Below are 21,199 nucleotides of genomic sequence, written 5' to 3' on the forward strand. Positions count from 1 at the left end.
GTGTACGCCCTTATCCATATCCCCTCCAGCAGGATCTATAACATCAGCTTTAAGCTTCAGTATGATCTGGACTTATTCTGGAATATATGCAATGACACGAAAAAACAGTCAATCTGGGAGCATCTACAGGTGATCCAGTTGTCCAAGCCTCAGGTAGTGAAGGCCACCATCTTGTTCCAGTCTGAGGTGGTGGCGCTGGCAGATCTGGAGCATTGGCTGAGCAGACAGTGTCTGTTGAAGAGTCATCCAGAAAAAATCTATGATGAGGAAGACATCTGGAATGGCGGATACACTGTGATGATACAGCTAGCACAGAACAATGGTGTGACTAGACATCTGCCGCACTCCTACCTGGGCTCAGAGAGAGGGATATGCTACTACCCTAGGGTGGCCAGACGTCCGGTTTTAGGCCGGACAGTCCGGTTTTCAGGCTCCCTGTCCTCCGTCCGGCGCAGTGCCTGGACGGACACAGGGATGTCCTCCTTTTCAGTAGCTCACGTCTCAGACAGCAGCATTGCGCTGTCTGAGCGTGAGCTGCAGCAACTGACCGAGGCTTCTCTCACCCCCAGTCAGTCACTAGTGCCGCAGACATGGCTCCCTGTGGATGACTGAGGGGAAGAGAAGCGCCCCAGCTGCCCCTGTTTACCTTCCATTCACAAAGTTCTTCCCTCTCCTGAGTCTCCTCCCCCGTGTTTTTTCCCCAGCCGATAGTGGGGGCGTGGCTTCCCGGGCATGGGGGCGTGGTTTGGGTCATTGTGGGGGTGGGTTGGGCGTTGTGGGTGTGGTTTGGGCCGGTCCGGCTTTCTAGGGTGAAGCCAGTGGCCACCCTATACTACCCCAGTCAGCCGCGGCTGTGTCACAGATGTGGTGGCAGGCACCTCGCCATCAACTGCTCCCGTATTAAGTGCTCATTTTGTGGACAGTTTGGTCATTCAAAGGACGACTGTACAGGTCCAGTCATCTGTAACCTGTGTTTAGGATTCGGTCATACGTTCCGGGAATGTCCGCATGCAGATCATAATAAAGGCAACGATGAGATCTTCTCAGAGGCCATGGAGGAAGGTCAGGAGGATGTCACTGCAAGAGCAGATACAGCCCCAGAAACTGGTAATCGTTATACTGAAGTAATGCAAAGTACTAGTGACCCTGCTGTAGAGAGTGGTGACCCTCCTGATGCACTACAAGTACCGGCAGAGTTGGAGACTGATAGCCAAACTACTCCATTACAAGTGCCAACATCTGCTGAACCACAGCTATTGAAAAGACTTTGAAATCCAGAAATCCTGCTGTGGAAGCTAAAGTACCATCTGGAGCACTACAAGTACCAGCCACTGAAGAGAATTCTTATCTGCAGAGTAAAGTGACCAATAAACTAGCTGTCAAACCACCTAAAGAACTGCCCTCTACGTCTACAAAGCCTGATGGTCCAGCTGCAGGGCTCAGGAAGCTCAGGAGGTCTGTAAAAAGTAAGAACAGCGCTACAGCAAAGAAAAACCCGGATCCGCCAGTGCTGGCCATAACCTCCGGGCAGTATGGTGCGCTAGGGGAAGAAGAGTCCCCGCTCAACTACCATAGAAAAGATTGAAATGGACTATGTTTCTTCACATAACCCTGATGGTGACCCTCTTCAGTGTCCACCAAAAGATGGGGTTCTAAAGGTCACAGTAGTGGAAGGAGGAAAAAGAATAAGAAAAACTAAGGGACCTGGATGAGGCTGAGAATCAGCTCTATAAATGTGAACAGTGTGAAGACCAAGAACAGGCGGCAGGCGATCTACACACATCTGTCTCAGGAGAGATCTGACATCTTCTTCTTACAGGAGACTTATTTGAAGAGCAATGCTCAGGTGTTTGCAGCCAAGAGAGACTGGAGACATGGAGCATCTTTCTGGTCCTTCGGGCTGGAGAGAAATGACGGTGTGGCGATTCTCTTCAATAAGATGGAAGTTGAGGTGGAGAGAGTCCTGGAGATCTGTCCGGGCCGCTGCCTGATGCTGGACTTTATTCTGGACACTGTGTATTATAGAGCCATTAATGTCTATGCTCCTCAGACTAGAAAGGAGAGGAGGGAATTATTCCAGCAGATGAAGCCATATTGTTTTACATCCAGGGTGTTTATAATGTGCGGGGATTTTAATAGTGTCTCCTGTAATGTGGACCGTTCCAGTAGTCATAAGCAACTGAGATATGATGAGAACTTCCTTAACAATATAGTCCAGCAGGCTCATTTAGTGGATCCTTATGGTTTGCGTGGCTCCAATAGAGCCTACACTTACCATAAGGCCGGTAACGCCAGTAGAATAGACCGGGTGTATATAAAACGTGAAGTAAGGAGCTCTGACTACAGGACGAGTCCCATAGAGTTCTCTGACCATTGTATGGTGAGTGTCACGCTGGATCTTGCCCGGGCCGTGGTCTGTGGTAGGGGCTACTGGAAGGTGAATAGCTCGGTGCTGCAAGATCCAGGGTTTAGAGAGGCCTTTACCACCTTCTATAATGACCGGAGGACCACCCAGTGTATGTGTGAGGACACAGCGGAGTGGTGGGAGTGTATGAAGGGTGATATCAAGCAGTTTCTGATATGTGCTGCGAGGAGGCATAGTAATGTGGAGTATATGAGGTATTCTGCACTAAGGCAGCTAAGCAGGTTATATGGTAAGATCAATAGTGGTGAGAAGATAGATGGTAAGTACGTCAGCCAGATAAAGCAGGAGATGCAAGAGCTGCAGTATGACCGCCTCAAGTCTCTCAAAGCAGAGGGGCAGTTTGATAATTGGGGGGTTCATAACCCAGACCCCTATATTGCCTGTAAGAACAGGGTTAATAAGAAGCTTATGACCAGCCTGTTAGATGAGCAATGGGTGGAGCAGTCAGATCAGAGTAAACTCCACAAGATTATTGGAGATTATTACAAAAATCTGTTTAAAGGCTGTCAGATAAGTGGTGACAGCATCAGAACTTACCTGAAAGGCGTCAAACTCCCTAAACTAGATCATGCACAAGCAGATGGCTTGGCCGAGCCCATAACTGAGGAGGAGGTGAAGAGGAGCATTGACTCCTTAAAAACCAAGAAGAGCCCGGGCCTGGACGGTCTGACCAGTGAATTCTATAAGGAGCTCAGAGATATATTAGCCCCAGACCTGGCGCAGGTCTATAATGATTGCCTCTCTGCCAGGAAACTTCTACAGTCACAGTATAAATCTGTTCTGGTTCTCCTGGCAAAGAAAGGAAATCTAAAAGACTTAAAAAACTGGCGTCCATTGTCTTTACTGAACACTGATTATAAAGATCTTGTATCACAGGCTGAGTGCGGTGGCAGATAACCTGATCATCTCCAACCAGACGTGTGATGTGAAAGGCCGGACTATAGAGGACTCATTGCTGCTGGTGAGGGAAGCGGTGACATACATCAGACAGCACAGTGCAGGAGCATATGTGGTTGGGTTAGACCAGAGCAAGGCCTTTGACAGAGTCCATCATGACTACCTGTACCAGGTGTTGTTGGAGTATGGCCTTCCTGTACGCTTCGTACAATGGCTGCAGGTTCTCTATATGGAGGCGGTAAGCCAGCCTCTGATTAATGGTCACTTGGCAGAACCCTTTAGGATCATGTCTGGTGTAAGGGCTGCCCTCTAAGCCCATTATTGTACGTCTTCAGTCTGGATCCTTTTTTAAGAAAGTTGCAGGATAAAAGAAATCTCTTGGGGTTGGAATGTCACTTACAGAGTAAAAGAGTGGACATAAAGTTCTGTGCTTATGCGGACGATGTGACGGTTCTGGTCTCGTCTAGTGAGGACTGTGTGGCCCTACAACAGGAGATAGCAGCTTTCTCTCGAGTGTCGAATTCTGCTGTGAATATGGATAAGAGCGAGGCGTTGTGGCTGGGGGGTGACCATGGGGTCTTCTCAGTGCCCTTTAGAACAGTGCAGGGCAAGATAAAGATTTTGGGGGTTCATTTTGGAACTGTAGATGATGGGAAGGTGAACTGGGAGGAGAAGCTGGCGGTGTGTGAGCAGAAGGTGCAGTGCTGGAGGCACTGGAAGCTGACTTATCAGGAGAAGATCCGCCTGCTGAAAAGCTTCCTTCTCCCGCTATTCCTCTATGTCAGTGTGGTGTTCCCAGTGCCCGATAAGTTACTTAGCAGACTGACCAATATCTTCTTCCACTTCTTGTGGGGTAATAGGGTGAATATAGTCAGGAGGAACATTGTCTATCTCCCCCAGAAGGAGGGGGGCCTGTCCATGCCCTGCCCAGAGCTCTTCTTTAACCTAATGTTTCTGATGAGGAATTTCTCATTTTGTAAGAGTTCGAAGCTGTGGAGTTGTCTGTTTAAGAACCAGATCCAGCAGTTTGTGTCTGTGTGGTCTGTAGGTGACCCCATTAAGAGGATCTCGGGCGCATTAAGAATAACGTTTCTTGGTATGCGGTACAAGAAATTAGCAAGATCATTAAATGGAAAATCTTATATGGTGAGGTAAAGCAGCTCAGTAGGAAAGATATGTATAAGAACCTGCTGATATCTCAGTTTAGTGCCCATATCCAGCTGAGGAACGCCCCGAACCTGGATGTAAAACAGTCTGTTAAAATTCTGGAGGACCCCAGAGTCCCCGCTCACATGAAGGATGTGTCATGGCTGGCATTTCATGGTAAAATGTATGTCAGGGACAATCTAAAGTGTAGAAATGTGCCAGACAGATCCTGCCCTAGAGAGCAATGCCGTCAGGTACTGGAGACCATGGAGCATCTTCTGCTGGACTGTCCGTTCAGTGTCCAGGTATGGGAAGCCGTGTCACGGTCCCTTCAGTTACATCTAGTGGGGCAGCCGTATAATCAGCTCTTGTATGGAGACTTCCCCCCAGATCTCAGACAATACAGCAGAAGTTCCCTGTATGTAGTGAATGTGGTGACCATGTACCATCTGTGGTGTGCGCGGTGCTGCCTGGTCATCAACAGAGAGCTCCTGACCTGTGATAACATCTTATATAATATCCTGGAAAGTCTGAAGATGATATATAAGAAGGACATGAAAAATAACCGCAATAACATGTACTGGAGGAACATCCATGTGTCAGCAATTGTATAATGTGTTGTGATGTCACTTTATATTTATTCTTTTCTATGATTTTATTGTAAGTGTATTGTAATATTTTGTTGCCTGTTTTTAAATAAAAAGATCATTATAGTAGTTATATTCTTGTACATAGGAGGCAGTATTATAGTAGTTATATTCTTGTACATAGGAGGCAGTATTATAGTAGTTATATTCTTGTACATAGGAGCAGTATTATAGTAGTTATATTCTTGTACATAGGAGCAGTATTATAGTAGTTATATTCTTGTACATAAGAGCAGTATTATAGTAGTTATATTCTTGTACATAGGAGGCAGTATTATAGTAGTTATATTCTTGTACATAGGAGGCAGTATTATAGTAGTTATATTCTTGTACATAGGAGGCAGTATTATAGTAGATATATTCTTGTACATAGGAGCAGTATTATAGTAGTTATATTCTTTTACATAGGAGGCAGTATTATAGTAATTATATTCTTGTACATAGGAGCAGTATTATAGTAATTATATTCTTGTACATAGGAGCAGTATTATAGTAGTTATATTCTTGTACATAGGAGGCAGTATTATAGTAGTTATATTCTTGTACATAGGAGCAGTATTATAGTAGTTATATTCTTGTACATAGGAGCAGTATTATAGTAGTTATATTCTTGTACATAGGAGCAGTATTATAGTAGTTATATTCCTGTACATAGGAGCAGTATTATAGTAGTTATATTCTTGTACATAGGAGCAGTATTATAGTAGTTATATTCCTGTACGTTGGAGCAGTATTATAGTGGTTATATTTTTATATATAGGAGCAGTATTATAGTAGTTATATTTTTATATATAGGAGCAGTATATTAGTTATATTCTGGTGTATATGGGCAGAATCTTAGTTATAGTGTTGTATATAGGAGTCGGTGATATATATTCATTGTGTTCTTGTCTATAGATCTGTTAGATACAAAGAGCACTGCAGTTTTCCTTGTACCGTAAAGCCTTACCGGATATTACCGTTAAGCCTGTATCCATATCTCACATTTTCAGCATACAGGAAACCATTACTTTAGTAATGAGAAGACGTCTTGGTGAAGTCTCCTTTAAACATCTGGCTTCCTGTATTCTCCTGAGTCATTGTAGCTGGGAGATGTAAATGAGACGGCTTATTAGGCCATATGAAAGTAACACCTTATGTTTTTATGTGAACGCGATTATTTCCTCCCCTTTCTCACATTTATATGTACTTTAGTCACATTTTCGGTGTATTTTAAGCGTGCTGCATTTGACGGGGAGGATAATATTAGGTTCGGGGGATCGCTCTGCCATTATGGTGAACAAAGGTCATAAATGAAATAAATCTGTTCATTCTAGTTCTGCCCCATGAGGCCTCATTTCCACCGGTTTCCACTGTGGGCAGTACTGCTGTTTGCACCTCATGCACACCTCTGCATATGTTTTGCAGTACGCAAATCGCGGATTCAAAAAAATACGGATACAGTTCATGTAACATCCGCGGTCCGCATTCCCACATATTCTATATTTTTGCAGAACGGACACAAGGGTGCAGAAAGCACAAGGCTGTTCTCTGTGCTTTCTGCATCCCTATATCCATTCAGCAAAAAAGATTGCAGATCCGCAAAACACAGATACCGGCCGTGTGCATTCCGTATTTTGAGGAACGGAACAGCTGACCCCTGACAGAACAGTCCTTAGGACATGTTCTATCCTTTTGCGGACAGAACATACGAAAACAGAATGCACACAGAGTCATTTCAGTTTTTTTTGTGGCCCCATTGAAGTGGATGGTTCCGCATGCAGGCCACAAAAAAAAAACACGGAAAAAACACAGAAAAAAATACGTTCATGTGCATGAGCCCTTAGACTGCAAAATGCGGACCACGGACGCATTGAAAACAATGGTTCTGCAAATAAAATATGGAGAGCACATGTAATGACCCAGAGTGCCATTACCACTCCGCACCCCACTACTGTCTCCTGTGGGTTAACACACTGTCATCTTATGCATTTATTGACGGTCCTATATTGTATATTGTGTATTGCTATTCCTATGTAACTGTTAATGTTTATGTAATGTACCTGGTTCACCAGAAGGTGGCAGCAAGCATGGCAGAGCTACATTTGCAGAGGATGGAGCCTTCTTTCCATTCTCTTCTCTTTCTCTAAGGAGGAGTTTAGTTAGAGGTCAGTGGAGAGTACCCCCTGCTTGGGGAAGGAAGCAGGTCCACGTCCCTGCTGGACGTGTCCTGCCTAAGCCAGCTAGAGCACCTTCAGCTCTGCTGGAGACAGAGGCCAAAGCCTGAAGCCTCATAAGCCGCCAGGAGGTATAGATTCCCTGGTATTAATTTAGAGACAGACTACAGAGAGAAGTTGCAGCATAAAGTAAGAAGCAAAGTTCTACAGAAAGCTTGTCATCACAGCAGAGCCAGAGAGCAACAGAGTTGAGTTTGTTTGCCTGCCAGACTTAATGCTAACGCCTCCTGAGAACCTAGACAGAGCCTAAAACTGTTGGAGAAACGTTTATTCAAGTAAGGCTGTTATTGAACTTCATCACAAGGTCTGGACTCGATGTCTTTCTTCAAATCCCTCAATTATTCACTCTATTTGCTCTGCTTCGGGATGACAACGCCTAGAGTCCAGCGTATCCAGGTAGGAGCACCATGACACGTGCACCAACATTAAAGGACATTGAGGCCACCCTAAACCACTATGGCATTCCTACACCTGAGTACCATCTACTACATCACTAAAAGGGGCCCTGTGCCCTTGTGGCTTCACTGCAACAGGGGTCAGGAAAACAAGTACTTTTTCCTCTTAAAGGGCCCTGGGGAGGCGCCCGCTGCACACATGGACTGCAAAACTGATAAGGTCATGTGCATGGGGCCTCAGTCTGATTTGTGATTTGCTAGTGATGACTTCTGCAACGAGTTTCTACAATGTAGAAACTTTACTGTAACACTATATAGGGCAATAAACTAAACGGTCAATAGACCGGGACAAAAATCCCTTTAGGGGTCTCTACTAAATAGTTTGACAAAATTAAAATTAAATATCTTTATTATGACTCAATTAAAACTATAAGAGTGAAGAGAAAAACTGTTTTTCTCTTCACTCTTATAGTTTTAATTGAGTCATAATAAAGATATTTCATTTTAATTTTGTCACACTATTTAGTAGAGACCCCTAAAGGGATTTTTGTCCCGGTCTATTGACCGTTTAGTTTATTGATTCAAACATCCCGAGGGTCTCTAAGAGGGCCCCCAAATAAGACTATATAGGGCAACAACACACTCACAGATATTCCAGTTTTTATGTGGACTTTTTCTAAGGGAGTTTGTCCAGGATTTGCTACTGAGAATCTACTCTCAGGATAGGCTATCAGTATCTGACCGGTTGGTTGCGACACACCACAACAACACCAACTGACTTTTTTTCGGTCGCTCCGGAGCTGGAACTACACAGTGGTGAATGGTGCCGACTTCTGGTGCTAGGGGCTACCCTGAAACAGCTGGTCGGTGGCAATATTGGTGCCATGTTTTGTCATCCAGGACAGAGGGGCTCTTTGTTTTTGATTTGATTGATTTCCCCTTCAGACCTTTCCCATGATTTTTTGGGCAATTTCCGAGCCCATTGTTTGGCAAGAATGTAGTTGCCCATAGAATGTGCCCGTACTGCAAGCCCTACGTGGAAACAAATATGATTAAAAGGCTACATTTACATGATAATGAAAAATAAGTTATCAAAAACGGATATGCTGTCCGTATTTCATGGCCATTTTTCAACCATTTGTGCATTCATTTTCTGTCCATCTGTCTATTTTTAATGGTTGCTTTGCATTCGTTTTGCATCCGTTTTTAACAGCCAAATTTCATTAGCTTTTTTTTATCCCAAACCCTCAGTATAGATAATGTCCTCCATAGTGCTCCCTATAAAGAATGACTGCCTTTGTGCCCGCCGAGTATAGAAATGGCTCCTTGGTGCTCCCAGTATAAGTAATGGTCTGCCTGCAAGTATATATAATTTACCCCCATTGTGCCCTTAGTAATTAGTTCTGAGATTCCCCCCCCTTCCGCCACCCCTAACAATATATACTCACTGTAACAGATCCCCCTGTTTTAAAGATGGTTTTTAGCCAGGGCCTTGGATACCTAACAATGGACGCAGACATCTATATGTATCGGGGACATAGGTGTAGACACACTTCCAGACATTCAGTCTGCTCTAACCACAAGACTGACCTACTTAATTACAATACACAAGATAAAACTCTTGGCCCTTGTCTTGGTAAAGACACAGTGTCTACTTGTAAGCTATGTGACCAAGCCCCTGTTTTGTGAGTGCGTTATCTTTAACTGTATATTGATTGGTTACTGTAGTTTGTGTTCCTGCATAAAAGGCCGAGCTGTGGCCATCAATAAAGTTAGTTCTTCTTCACCCTCAATCTAGAGTCTTGTCTCTTATTGGGGGTAACAACTACAGTATACAGCTATCACACTAGCTCTTGTAAGAGCTTCTTCACTTGGATCACTACGGGATGCTGAGCAGACTCCTCAACGATCAGGAAAAGGACACCCTCCAGCGGTGGAAACCCCTCTACGCTCCGGGATAACCGCTACACTCACCTCATCCAGTTGCATGCAATAATGTTGGTCTTGGTCAATGGGTCCCTGTCTTGGCATCAGATTCCTTCTGGTTGGCTGCTACCTGTTTAATTTTAGAGAACTCGTCAAGATTTGCACATAATTAGATTTGGAGTGGTCCACCAGAGAAGTGAGGGATCCACCAGACAGCCCAGGCGTAACATAATAATGGGTGATAAAGGTCTAGTAGAAGACAAACTCATGCGAAGGTGAGCTTGGAGTTATAACTTTCTTCTGTGAAGATTCAGGACTCAGACATTATTGAATACATGTCCTGTGTGTCCATTAGTGGATGAGCACATGTTCTGTATGGATGGAGGATGGTCATCAGAAGCTTCTTAGGTGGTCCAATAGACCCCAGCCTGACACTGCACTTATCAATTCATCTGTGTTTTCCCCATATAGTGTATTATACATGTATTCCTATAATAACATGCATTACCTGGGTCCCATGTTTGAATGGAGTGCTGGTCGAGCATGCTCACTACCTCTCCTTCACCTGTCTTTGGGACTGATGGAGATAGCAGGATACAATCAGGAATAGAGATAGCCAAGTCTGAATGCCATTTGATTCATAAAGGGGCTTGGGAACCCCATTGTCATGGTCTGTGGGGATCCAAGTGGTAGGACCCCCCGATCTACCAGTTATGCCATATCCAGGAGATAGGGCAGGGTTCAGCCACCTATGGCGCTCCATCTGCTCCCAGCATGCTCCAATAACTGCTATGGGAGAAAAGAGCCAGGAAATACGCTCTCTGGGAGTTGTAGTATCACAACAAAATCCCCCAAAACAGTACCACCCTTGTCAATGGACTGAGAGGTTTTACAGATCTTCCCCCTTCAAGGGGCAAGTGAGAGTTTTTCCAGTAAGGAACCATGATTTTACAGTGCACTTCTCTTGGTGCCCACTAATGTACATACCCTTAGACCAGTGCTTATATTGGTCCACAAACTTTTTGGAAAACCTGCTTTTTCCTACCCAAAAAAACATTTATGACTATGCAAGGGCCAGCTCAGGCTTGATACCATAGATTGCAACGTGAATGTGAAAAACCATAAAGGTTGTAGGTCACGTAGAGATCCCATTGTATGGTACAAGTAGCCACCTTGGAGCCCAATGCTCAGGGCTAGACGCAGATGGTTGAGTAATGACACAGAGGCAGTAGGATAACCTGATATTAATGTATGTATTGATGACATAATGGTAGACATAGAAAATTAGTGCCAATAAACAGCCCTGTCTAAAGCAGACACGGAGATCGGTTGGTTCATCTGCGGTACGGTAGCCTGAAAACCACCGGCGCTTTCCCCATCACCTATCCATTCTGAATAAACGCATTGATGTGAAGTTAATGTTGAAGGCAGGGTTCATGGGTTTAACTCTTTAGGACTTGCGGATGAGATGGCCAACCCTTCCCGTTACATCATCCCAACGCCCTCCCTAAGCTGTCTTAGAAAAGGTTAGCTTTGCCGGTCATCTCTTGACATTCACAAACAAACAAAGCAAAAGAGTCTCAGTCGCTTGACATTGTGCTGTGCTGCTCGGGGCACCTTGTGGATTCCTCAGTCCAAATTGTGAAATTCATCATCAGCTTCTACCTCGAAGCTTCTTCCTTAAGTTCTTTGTTTTTCCTTACTTCCTCTGCATGTTTGTCCTGGGAAAGAGACAAAGATGTGCATGATCGTTAGATTTGCCATTTTCACCCATCTGATGACTTGCTACTGCACAGGACACAATAGATAGACCAAACAAAGAGGGGTTTATGGTATTTTTAGTCAGGAGAGAAAACTTGAGGGATAGAGTTTCTTGGAGGTAAAACATAACATTTTGTGCAATTGTGCCCCATTTCATGGGAACTGGGGTGAAAATCGAGATGGTAAGCAAAGGTCAAGTAACAAAATCCACTATTTGAATAGACCAATCACTGGTCCATGGACCTCCATTTATTAGTTCTTGGTGGAGTTTGCACATCAATCCTGTAATTTTCCAATAAAAATTGGATTAAAGACCAACCAGGTGTCATCAAACCACCATTTCTACTGATGGTTATATCTGATTGGAGAAATCTCATGGACATCAAGGTGCCACTTTCACCAAAAAATTTGGGCCATACCATCAAAGTCTAGTTGTTGACCAACTCTGTGGGTCATGTACAGCAGTAAATTACTAGAAGTGGAAGCAGCACAAGGCACCAGATGTTCTGCAGAGTCCATAAACTTGAACTCTCGAAGGCACAAGAATGGGACAAATTACTGAACCCCTGACCTCCACTGATTACGTCATGATCGAGCTTTTTGCACATCATGGTTGCAATATTGCGAAAAAAATAAGTAGGTGTTCTTCACCAAAAATGAACGTCAACAACTGGATTTGGAATGTATGACCTAAGTGTGTGGGTCATGCAGTAGTTTAAGGTTCAATGCTTGAAGGTAGACAATGAATTGTCTTGAATTATTATCAGATCCTAGAAATCACAAGAGGTTTGCAGATTTTATACAACTTGGGAATTAAAGGACACAAGAAGACATTGACTGGAATGGAAGTGAATAACATATTGTGACTAATTTAACTAACCTTTAACTAACCTTCTCCTGCAGACGTTCAAGCATGGCGGCTAAGTGAGCTTCCCTGTTCTCCTTGTTGACTTCCATTTTCTGTGTTAGTTTTTCTTTGGCCATTTTGATAAAGTTGTTGTTTTCTTCTATCGCTTTCTGGATGACTTCACGCTCGTGTTCCCTTTTCTCTGCCAGGTGCTTGAGAAGCTCGGCTTCCTGACACTGTGGAAAGAAAAAGTGAAGTAATGTCAATCTGACTGGTTTAAGATATATCTGTACTTTGGTTCTTTACTAAGTTTTGCTAGAATTTAATGGAGTTGTGCAAGTAGTAATGGAAATGTAAAATATTGGTAGACCTTCAAGAACTCAAGACTATCCTATATTGATAGCCCTATAGTGGTGAGTCACCACTGGTGACTTTAGCATTAGGACTCAACTAAACCAGTGCACCAAGTCATTGTTTTCTGACTATGGTCTACAGCAGTGATGGTAGAACTTTTAGAGACTGAGTTCCCAAATTGCAACCGAAAACCCACATTTTTTTATCGCAAAATACCAACACAGCAATCTAATCTGAATACTACAGTCCAGTATATCTTCCATGTTCTTTATCATTTAGCTATAATAGCCGCCTACATTCAGTGCGCGGCCTGCGCTGTTCATAGTGCGCCCTGCGCTAATGAATGGCAGGAAAAGTCTAATAGACTTTTTCCAGGGTGCCGGTGCCCACAGAGAGGGCTCTGAGTGCCGCCTCTGGCACCCATACCATAGGTTCACCACCACTGGTCTACAAGATGTTCACCTCCAGGACCAGGTGATATGGAGGGACACATGAGCCCATTCGCTGAAATCCATGTCATGGTTTTCTAATATCAAGAACTACACTGAAATTGGCATTGAATATGACTTAGAGGGTAGGTACCTATAGGTGGCACTAGAGAGACCCTTCTTTCAGGAGGACAGCTAATTTGCATGCTTTTTCCCATGCAGCACTGCTTGACTCCCTACACCTCATGAAGAACCAGTACCTTCCAAGATCAACCCTAAGGGTTTCCAACATCTTTATTCAGCCAAATTTGTATCCTACTGGATATTGTATGCATTCTGTCAAATCAAAAGACCTGATTGGATCCATTGTGTAGTCCAGTTATTCCAAGGGAACATCTACTTACCTTGCGTCTTTCTTCAGCTGCTTCAAGTTTCTTCTGAATCTCTTCTAAGGATGGGTCTCTTCGCTGGGGTAGAGAAGCATTGAACTCTGGGACTCCCTCAAATGAGGGTGGTTTTAGGATGACTTCGAAGGCATGTCCTGAGGCTCTCTTATTTAACTCTATGACTTCCATGTCTGAGATAACGCACCATGTGAGATCCACAGTGTCTGCTGTAATGTGGGAATAAGTAAAATAGTTTCAAATTGTTTGCATAAAAGTAATCAATTGTAACCTACACTAAGTATGCACATATAACTATGGAATAAAGGGCCAATAAAAAGCAAAATCACCCCAGCAACTCCATTCTTCATGGTCCTCAGGTACAAGACCATGGTGCTTGTCCTACTCTGGTGGGGGCTCAAGTTGTAATAAGAAATCCCATTTGCAAAATGTGCTTTCTAGGCAGCATCTAAGTGGTTGGCCTTTGACTTTTGGAGATGTTGAATTCCTAGTCATGTAACTGTTGGTTAGTAGTGGCCCCACTAGGATTTCTATTTTATTTTGTCTAGTCCCGCTATCTCAGCTTCTACTCACCATCATATTTGTAAGTTTGCTTCTTTAAGGGATCGGAGAGGAAACAGGAACAGAAAAGAGACACTAGAGGAAGCTCCTTCATCTTCTCCTTGTAGGCTGCAGGACACACATGAAATCTAGATTATATCCTCATGTCTATCCATCTATCTAGAAAGTTCTCAAGATGGCAAGAGCCACATTTGACCACATGACAAAAACAGATAAGTTCTTACCAGCAAGAGTCATGATGCTGAGGTTTTTGATTGGCGTTCTCTGAGGTTAATTGGTTGAGGTATATCACCTATTAATTAAAAAAGGAAATTAATAAATTCAGGGACAATTCAGGAATCTGGAGACATGTGATAGACATTTCCCTGCAGTAACCTAGAATTTATTCTAGACATATCTATTTTACTTCCTTCTTAGTCAGAGAAATACTTTGCTGTCCTCAGCTAAACTCTTCTCTAATATCTGAATACTTGGTGTCCCTGTGATGTCACCTCCAGCGGCTCCTACAAATCCCAAGATATTGTGACGGATAATTGGTAGACATTGCTAAGCGCTGAACAGGTATTAATCAGGACAAAAGCAAACGCGGCCAAGGTGCAGTCTGTATTCATTGCACATTCTCTTTGTCTTCATTTAAGACTTGCAAGAATTAGGGGACTCAACCCTTTGGATAGATATTAGATAGATAGATAGATAGATAAATATTAGATAGATAAATATGAGATGAGATAGATAGATATGAGAGAGATAGATATTAGATAGATGGATAGATTGATTGATAGATAATATGAGATAGATATTAGATAATATGAGATAGATAGATACGATAGATAGATAGATAGATAGATAGATAGTTAGATAGATAGATAGATAGATAGATAGATAGATAAAGGGGTGTAGTTAGGGGTCTGGTAGGTCACATAGGTTCTAAAAAGGGGTTGGTCAAATTATACAGAAGATAGTGGAGCTGAGACCCCACTCTGGTCTAGATGGGGTGGTCTTCTCACAGAGGTGGTCTTCTCACAGAGGTGGTCTTCTCACAGAGGTGGTCTTTTGGAGAGGTTTCACTTATAGAGCAACATTTTTTGAAAAAAATAAACTAATTGGAGATTCATTCCTAATCTTTTTTTTATGTCGTTTTTATGATTGTTATTACATTATTTTTTTTGAATTTTTAAACTTTTGTCCAGGTCAAAATGCTTTTGATCCAGTAAGCCAACCTTCCGGAAGCTGTTTGCAAGGCGAATGTGACATCATAAGCAGTCACGTGATCGCTCCTTGTCATGTGACATATACGCCACGTGCTTGATACGAACGGTCAGAGCGCGAGTGGTCGGGGCACATTTCCGCCAAATATCTTTGTACTTTTTAATCTATTCTAGAAATTTGCACCCCAAAAAATAATAATAATAATAATAAAAATTGGAATCGGTTTAGTATTTGTTTTAAATTTTTTCAGTTTATTTTCATAGGCGACCAGAAATCCTGATGTTTTCTTAGGAGGCTTTTTGTGGCTGTAAGGACTTCAGTGACATCAGGTAGGAGCTACTTCTGTGATAGCTTACCCTATAATACTGCATCACTAGAGGTCAATGAATCAATATTTGAACACTGTGCCTCGCGCCTCAATGAGGCACTAGCTTCTAGTGATAGGGTATAACTGCATCCGTATTCATGTAATCAACAAATTTGCTTGTTCCTACAGGAATCGACAATGTTTTGCAGTGATTTTAAGACAAACCGTATCGTTAGTGCAGGCGATATCAGGTTATGAGGCGCACTGTGCCTCAAGCCTCAGTTAAATCTCTACTATCTAGTGATGGCGTAGGGTTTAGACAGGGCAGACCAAGATCATCATAATTGATAAGTAGGATACATATGAGTCCATACAGGCAATGCCTGCACTGCGCTCAGACCCTGCAGGTGTCACACATCTGTGGTGGTGGTGGGGGGGGGGGGGGGGGAATGATCTTTTTGCTTCCTCCGACCATTACGTCATGCAAATGCATAAGCATTACAAAAAAAAAAGAGGAAAAATCAGACACCTCAAAACTGAGGCATAAGGCACAATGTGCCTCATTAAATGACAAATAAGCTAATGTAGCCTGATTGACTTAAAAAATGGATCGCTCCGCCCCCTCCAGCACTGAAGCGGTTAACTAGCCAGTTTAACCCTTTTAGACAATGAGGTAATGTCTATCTCGCCTCCCAGACATCTCAGTGTGAACCCAGCCGATGACACCAGGCATGTGGCTTCTTTCTGATCTCCTGGCAAGGCAACACCCAGCGGTGTGCCCTAATTTAACCCCCTGATTACCCCCCCTCCCTCCCCCATAATTCATACAGGTGATCAATACCCAATACAGGGGGAGAAGCCTCCAGAATAGAATATGTAAAATACAAAAAAGCACAAAACACACCAAAAAGATTTCAATGAAAGCAAAGAGCCAATTAATATCTCTAGAGATATAAATAAATAAAATCTAAATAAATAAATAAATAATCTATATATATATATATATAAACAAATAAAACATTATATATGTAGTTTTCAGTAATAGTTTTTTGGAATCTTTGTATTATATTACATATCCAATAATATAATCCAAATGTTTAGACATAATTACAAAATCCAATTTATTTTTGAAAAAAAATTATATGGTCGATTTTTCTTTTTATTGCAAATGTTTTAAATATTTGCTAAAAAAGGAAAATAAAAAATAAAAATTTCTTTTGAAAATTCCAGAATTTTTGTTTCCTACATTTGAATCAGTAAGGTAAAGCCTCGGCGTCACTCACCTTTGTCTGGTGGAATACTGCTCTCCGATCAGCTCGACTCCCTGAATTAAATCCCTCGTAGAGATGAAGGCAGCATCAGTACCAGCGCTCGGCTCTCCCCATGACATCACCTCTGAGCTCTCTGATTGGCTGAGCTGTCCAGCCCTCGGATTGGGCAGAGTCATCCTGGGGATGCTCAGTCTGCCCAACACACTGCTTATACTGTAGGAAAAGGATGATGTCACATAGAAACCCTTTTCCTCCATCACATCTAAAAAAAATAAAAAATGTAAGGAAAAAAAAAGCTTCTGCGATGAGATATTGTCTGTGCTGGAAACTGCACAAGGCGAGAAAATCCTATCAATTATCGGATTATATTACATCATAAATTCCTACCCATATATCTGTTCATTACTATATCATAGGGGAAAATGTAGCATAATTAGGTTTTGTCTCATTAGATTTTTAAGTAATAAATGAAACAATAAATCATAGAAAATCACCACAGCCCAAACCAGTGCAGACACAAAAAGCAGCTCAGAGCCATAGCTGCTAATACATCTGATATAATGATGTCACCGTATACAAGAAGATGTATAACTTATACCAGCTGTACATATATAATTATATACAGGAGATGCCCAGGTTATACCAGCATGCTCCATATCACTATATACAGGAAGATGTATAACTTATACCAGCTGTACATATATAATTATATACAGGAGATGCCCAGGTTATACCAGCATGCTCCATATCACTGTATACAGGAAGATGTATAACTTATACCAGCTGTACATATATAATTATATACAGGAGATGCCCAGGTTATACCAGCATGCTCCATATCACTGTATACAGGAAGATGTATAACTTATACCAGCTGTACATATATAATTATATACAGGAGATGCCCAGGTTATACCAGCATGCTCCATATCACTATATACAGAAGATGTATAACTTATACCAGCTGTACATATATAATTATATACAGGAGATGCCCAGGTTATACCAGCATGCTCCATATCACTATATACAAGAAGATGTATAACTTATACCAGCTGTACATATATAATTATATACCGGAGATACCCAGGTTATACCAGCATGCTCCATATCACAGTATACAAGAAGATGTATAACTTATACCAGCTGTACATATATAATTATATACCGGAGATACCCAGGTTATACCAGCATGCTCCATATCACTATATACAGGAAGATGTATAACTTATACCAGCTGTACATATATAATTATATACAGGAGATGCCCAGGTTATACCAGCATGCTCCATATCACTGTATACAGGAAGATGTATAACTTATACCAGCTGTACATATATAATTATATACAGGAGATGCCCAGGTTATACCAGCATGCTCCATATCACTATATACAGAAGATGTATAACTTATACCAGCTGTACATATATAATTATATACAGGAGATGCCCAGGTTATACCAGCATGCTCCATATCACTATATACAAGAAGATGTATAACTTATACCAGCTGTACATATATAATTATATACAGGAGATGCCCAGCTTATACCAGCATGGTCCATATCACTATATACAGAAGATGTATAACTTATACCAGCTGTACATATATAATTATATACAGGAGATGCCCAGGTTATACCAGCATGGTCCATATCACTATATACAGAAGATGTATAACTTATACCAGCTGTACATATATAATTATATACAGGAGATGCCCAGGTTATACCAGCATGCTCCATATCACTATATACAAGAAGATGTATAACTTATACCAGCTGTACATATATAATTATATACAGGAGATGCCCAGGTTATACCAGCATGCTCCATATCACTATATACAAGAAGATGTATAACTTATACCAGCTGTACATATATAATTATATACAGGAGATGCCCAGGTTATACCAGCATGCTCCATATCACTATATACAGAAGATGTATAACTTATACCGGCTGTACATATATAATTATATACAGGAGATACCCAGGTTATACCAGCATGCTCCATATCACTATATACAGAAGATGTGTAACTTAAACCAGCTGTACATATATAATTATATACAGGAGATGCCCAGGTTATACCAGCATGGTCCATATCACTATATACAGAAGATGTATAACTTATACCAGCTGTACATATATAATTATATACAGGAGATGCCCAGGTTATATCAGCATGGTCCATATCACTATATACAAGAAGATGTATAACTTATACCAGCTGTACATATATAATTATATACAGGAGATGCCCAGGTTATACCAGCATGCTCCATATCACTATATACAGAAGATGTATAACTTATACCAGCTGTACATATATAATTATATACAGGAGATGCCCAGGTTATACCAGCATGCTCCATATCACTATATACAAGAAGATGTATAACTTATACCAGCTGTACATATATAATTATATACAGGAGATGCCCAGGTTATACCAGCATGCTCCATATCACTATATACAGAAGATGTATAACTTATACCGGCTGTACATATATAATTATATACAGGAGATGCCCAGGTTATACCAGCATGCTCCATATCACTATATACAAGAAGATGTATAACTTATACCGGCTGTACCTATATAATTATATACAGGAGATGCCCAGGTTATACCAGCATGGTCCATATCACTATATACAAGAAGATGTATAACTTATACCGGCTGTACATATATAATTATATACTGGAGATGCCCAGGTTATATCAGCATGGTCCATATCACTATATACAAGAAGATGTATAACTGATACCAGCTGTACATATATAATTATATACAGGAGATGCCCAGGTTATACCAGCATGCTCCATATCACTATATACAGGAAGATGTATAACTTATACCAGCTGTACATATATAATTATATACAGGAGATACCCAGGTTATACCAGCATGCTCCATATCACTATATACAAGAAGATGTATAACTTATACCAGCTGTACATATATAATTATATACAGGAGATACCCAGGTTATACCAGCATGCTCCATATCACTATATACAGGAAGATGTATAACTTATACCAGCTGTACATATATAATTATATACAGGAGATGCCCAGGTTATACCAGCATGGTCCATATCACTATATACAAGAAGATGTATAACTGATACCAGCTGTACATATATAATTATATACAGGAGATGCCCAGGTTATACCAGCATGCTCCATATCACTATATACAGGAAGATGTATAACTTATACCAGCTGTACATATATAATTATATACAGGAGATACCCAGGTTATACCAGCATGGTCCATATCACTATATACAAGAAGATGTATAACTTATACCAGCTGTACATATATAATTATATACAGGAGATACCCAGGTTATACCAGCATGCTCCATGTCACTATATACAGGAAGATGTATAACTTATACCAGCTGTACATATATAATTATATACAGGAGATACCCAGGTTATACCAGCATGGTCCATATCACTATATACAAGAAGATGTATAACTGATACCAGCTGTACATATATAATTATATACAGGAGATGCCCAGGTTATACCAGCATGCTCCATATCACTATATACAGAAGATGTATAACTTATACCAGCTGTACATATATAATTATATACAGGAGATGCCCAGGTTATACCAGCATGCTCCATATCACTATATACAAGAAGATGTATAACTTATACCAGCTGTACCTATATAATTATATACAGGAGATACCCAGGTTATACCAGCATGGTCCATATCACTATATACAAGAAGATGTATAACTTATACCAGCTGTACATATATAATTATATACGGGAGATACCCAGGTTATACCAGCATGCTCCATATCACTATATACAAGAAGATGTATAACTTATACCAGCTGTACATATATAATTATATACAGGAGATGACCAGGTTATACCAGCATGCTCCATATCACTATATACAAGAAGATGTATAACTTATACCAGCTGTACATATATAATTATATACAGGAGATGCCCAGGTTATACCAGCATGCTCCATATCACTATATACAAGAAGATGTATAACTTATACCAGCTGTACATATATAATTATATACAGGAGATACCCAGGTTATACCAGCATGCTCCATATCACTATATACAGGAAGATGTATAACTTATACCAGCTGTACATATATAATTATATACAGGAGATGCCCAGGTTATACCAGCATGCTCCATATCACTATATACAAGAAGATGTATAACTTATACCAGCTGTACATATATAATTATATACAGGAGATGCCCAGGTTATACCAGCATGCTCCATATCACTATATACAGAAGATGTATAACTTATACCAGCTGTACATATATAATTATATACAGGAGATGCCCAGGTTATACCAGCATGCTCCATATCACTATATACAAGAAGATGTATAACTT

The 21,199-nt window shown here is 41.3% G+C and overlaps 1 protein-coding gene across 3 annotated transcripts; it reads right to left on the reverse strand.

The window, feature by feature from the left end:
- Positions 1-11,014: 11,014 nt before the first annotated feature.
- Positions 11,015-14,244, reverse strand: STMN4 (stathmin 4). 3 transcript variants are annotated; one of them, XM_044291431.1, is made up of 5 exons: positions 14,232-14,244; positions 14,020-14,115; positions 13,447-13,652; positions 12,305-12,496; positions 11,015-11,373 (listed from the first exon to the last, which is right to left on the reverse strand). In XM_044291431.1, the coding sequence occupies exons 1-5, from the start codon at positions 14,242-14,244 to the stop codon at positions 11,314-11,316; spliced, it is 567 nt and encodes a 188-aa protein (XP_044147366.1). In that variant the 3' UTR covers positions 11,015-11,313. The 3 variants fall into 3 exon arrangements, with proteins under 3 accessions (XP_044147366.1, XP_044147365.1, XP_044147367.1); XM_044291430.1 differs by having other exon boundaries at positions 13,447-13,655; XM_044291432.1 differs by lacking the exon at positions 14,020-14,115 and having other exon boundaries at positions 13,447-13,655.
- Positions 14,245-21,199: the final 6,955 nt, after the last annotated feature.

This window comes from Bufo gargarizans, chromosome 4, assembly GCF_014858855.1.
Source record: "Bufo gargarizans isolate SCDJY-AF-19 chromosome 4, ASM1485885v1, whole genome shotgun sequence".
NCBI lineage: Eukaryota > Metazoa > Chordata > Amphibia > Anura > Bufonidae > Bufo > Bufo gargarizans.

Excerpts from the sequence above, each read along its gene's own strand:
- STMN4 (XM_044291430.1), bottom strand. Across the intron at positions 13,656-14,019 it reads GCAAACTTACAAATATGATG|CAGACACTGTGGATCTCACA; the intron begins GTGAGTAGAAGC and ends CCCACATTACAG. Across the intron at positions 11,374-12,304 it reads TTGAACGTCTGCAGGAGAAG|GACAAACATGCAGAGGAAGT; the intron begins GTTAGTTAAAGG and ends TCTCTTTCCCAG.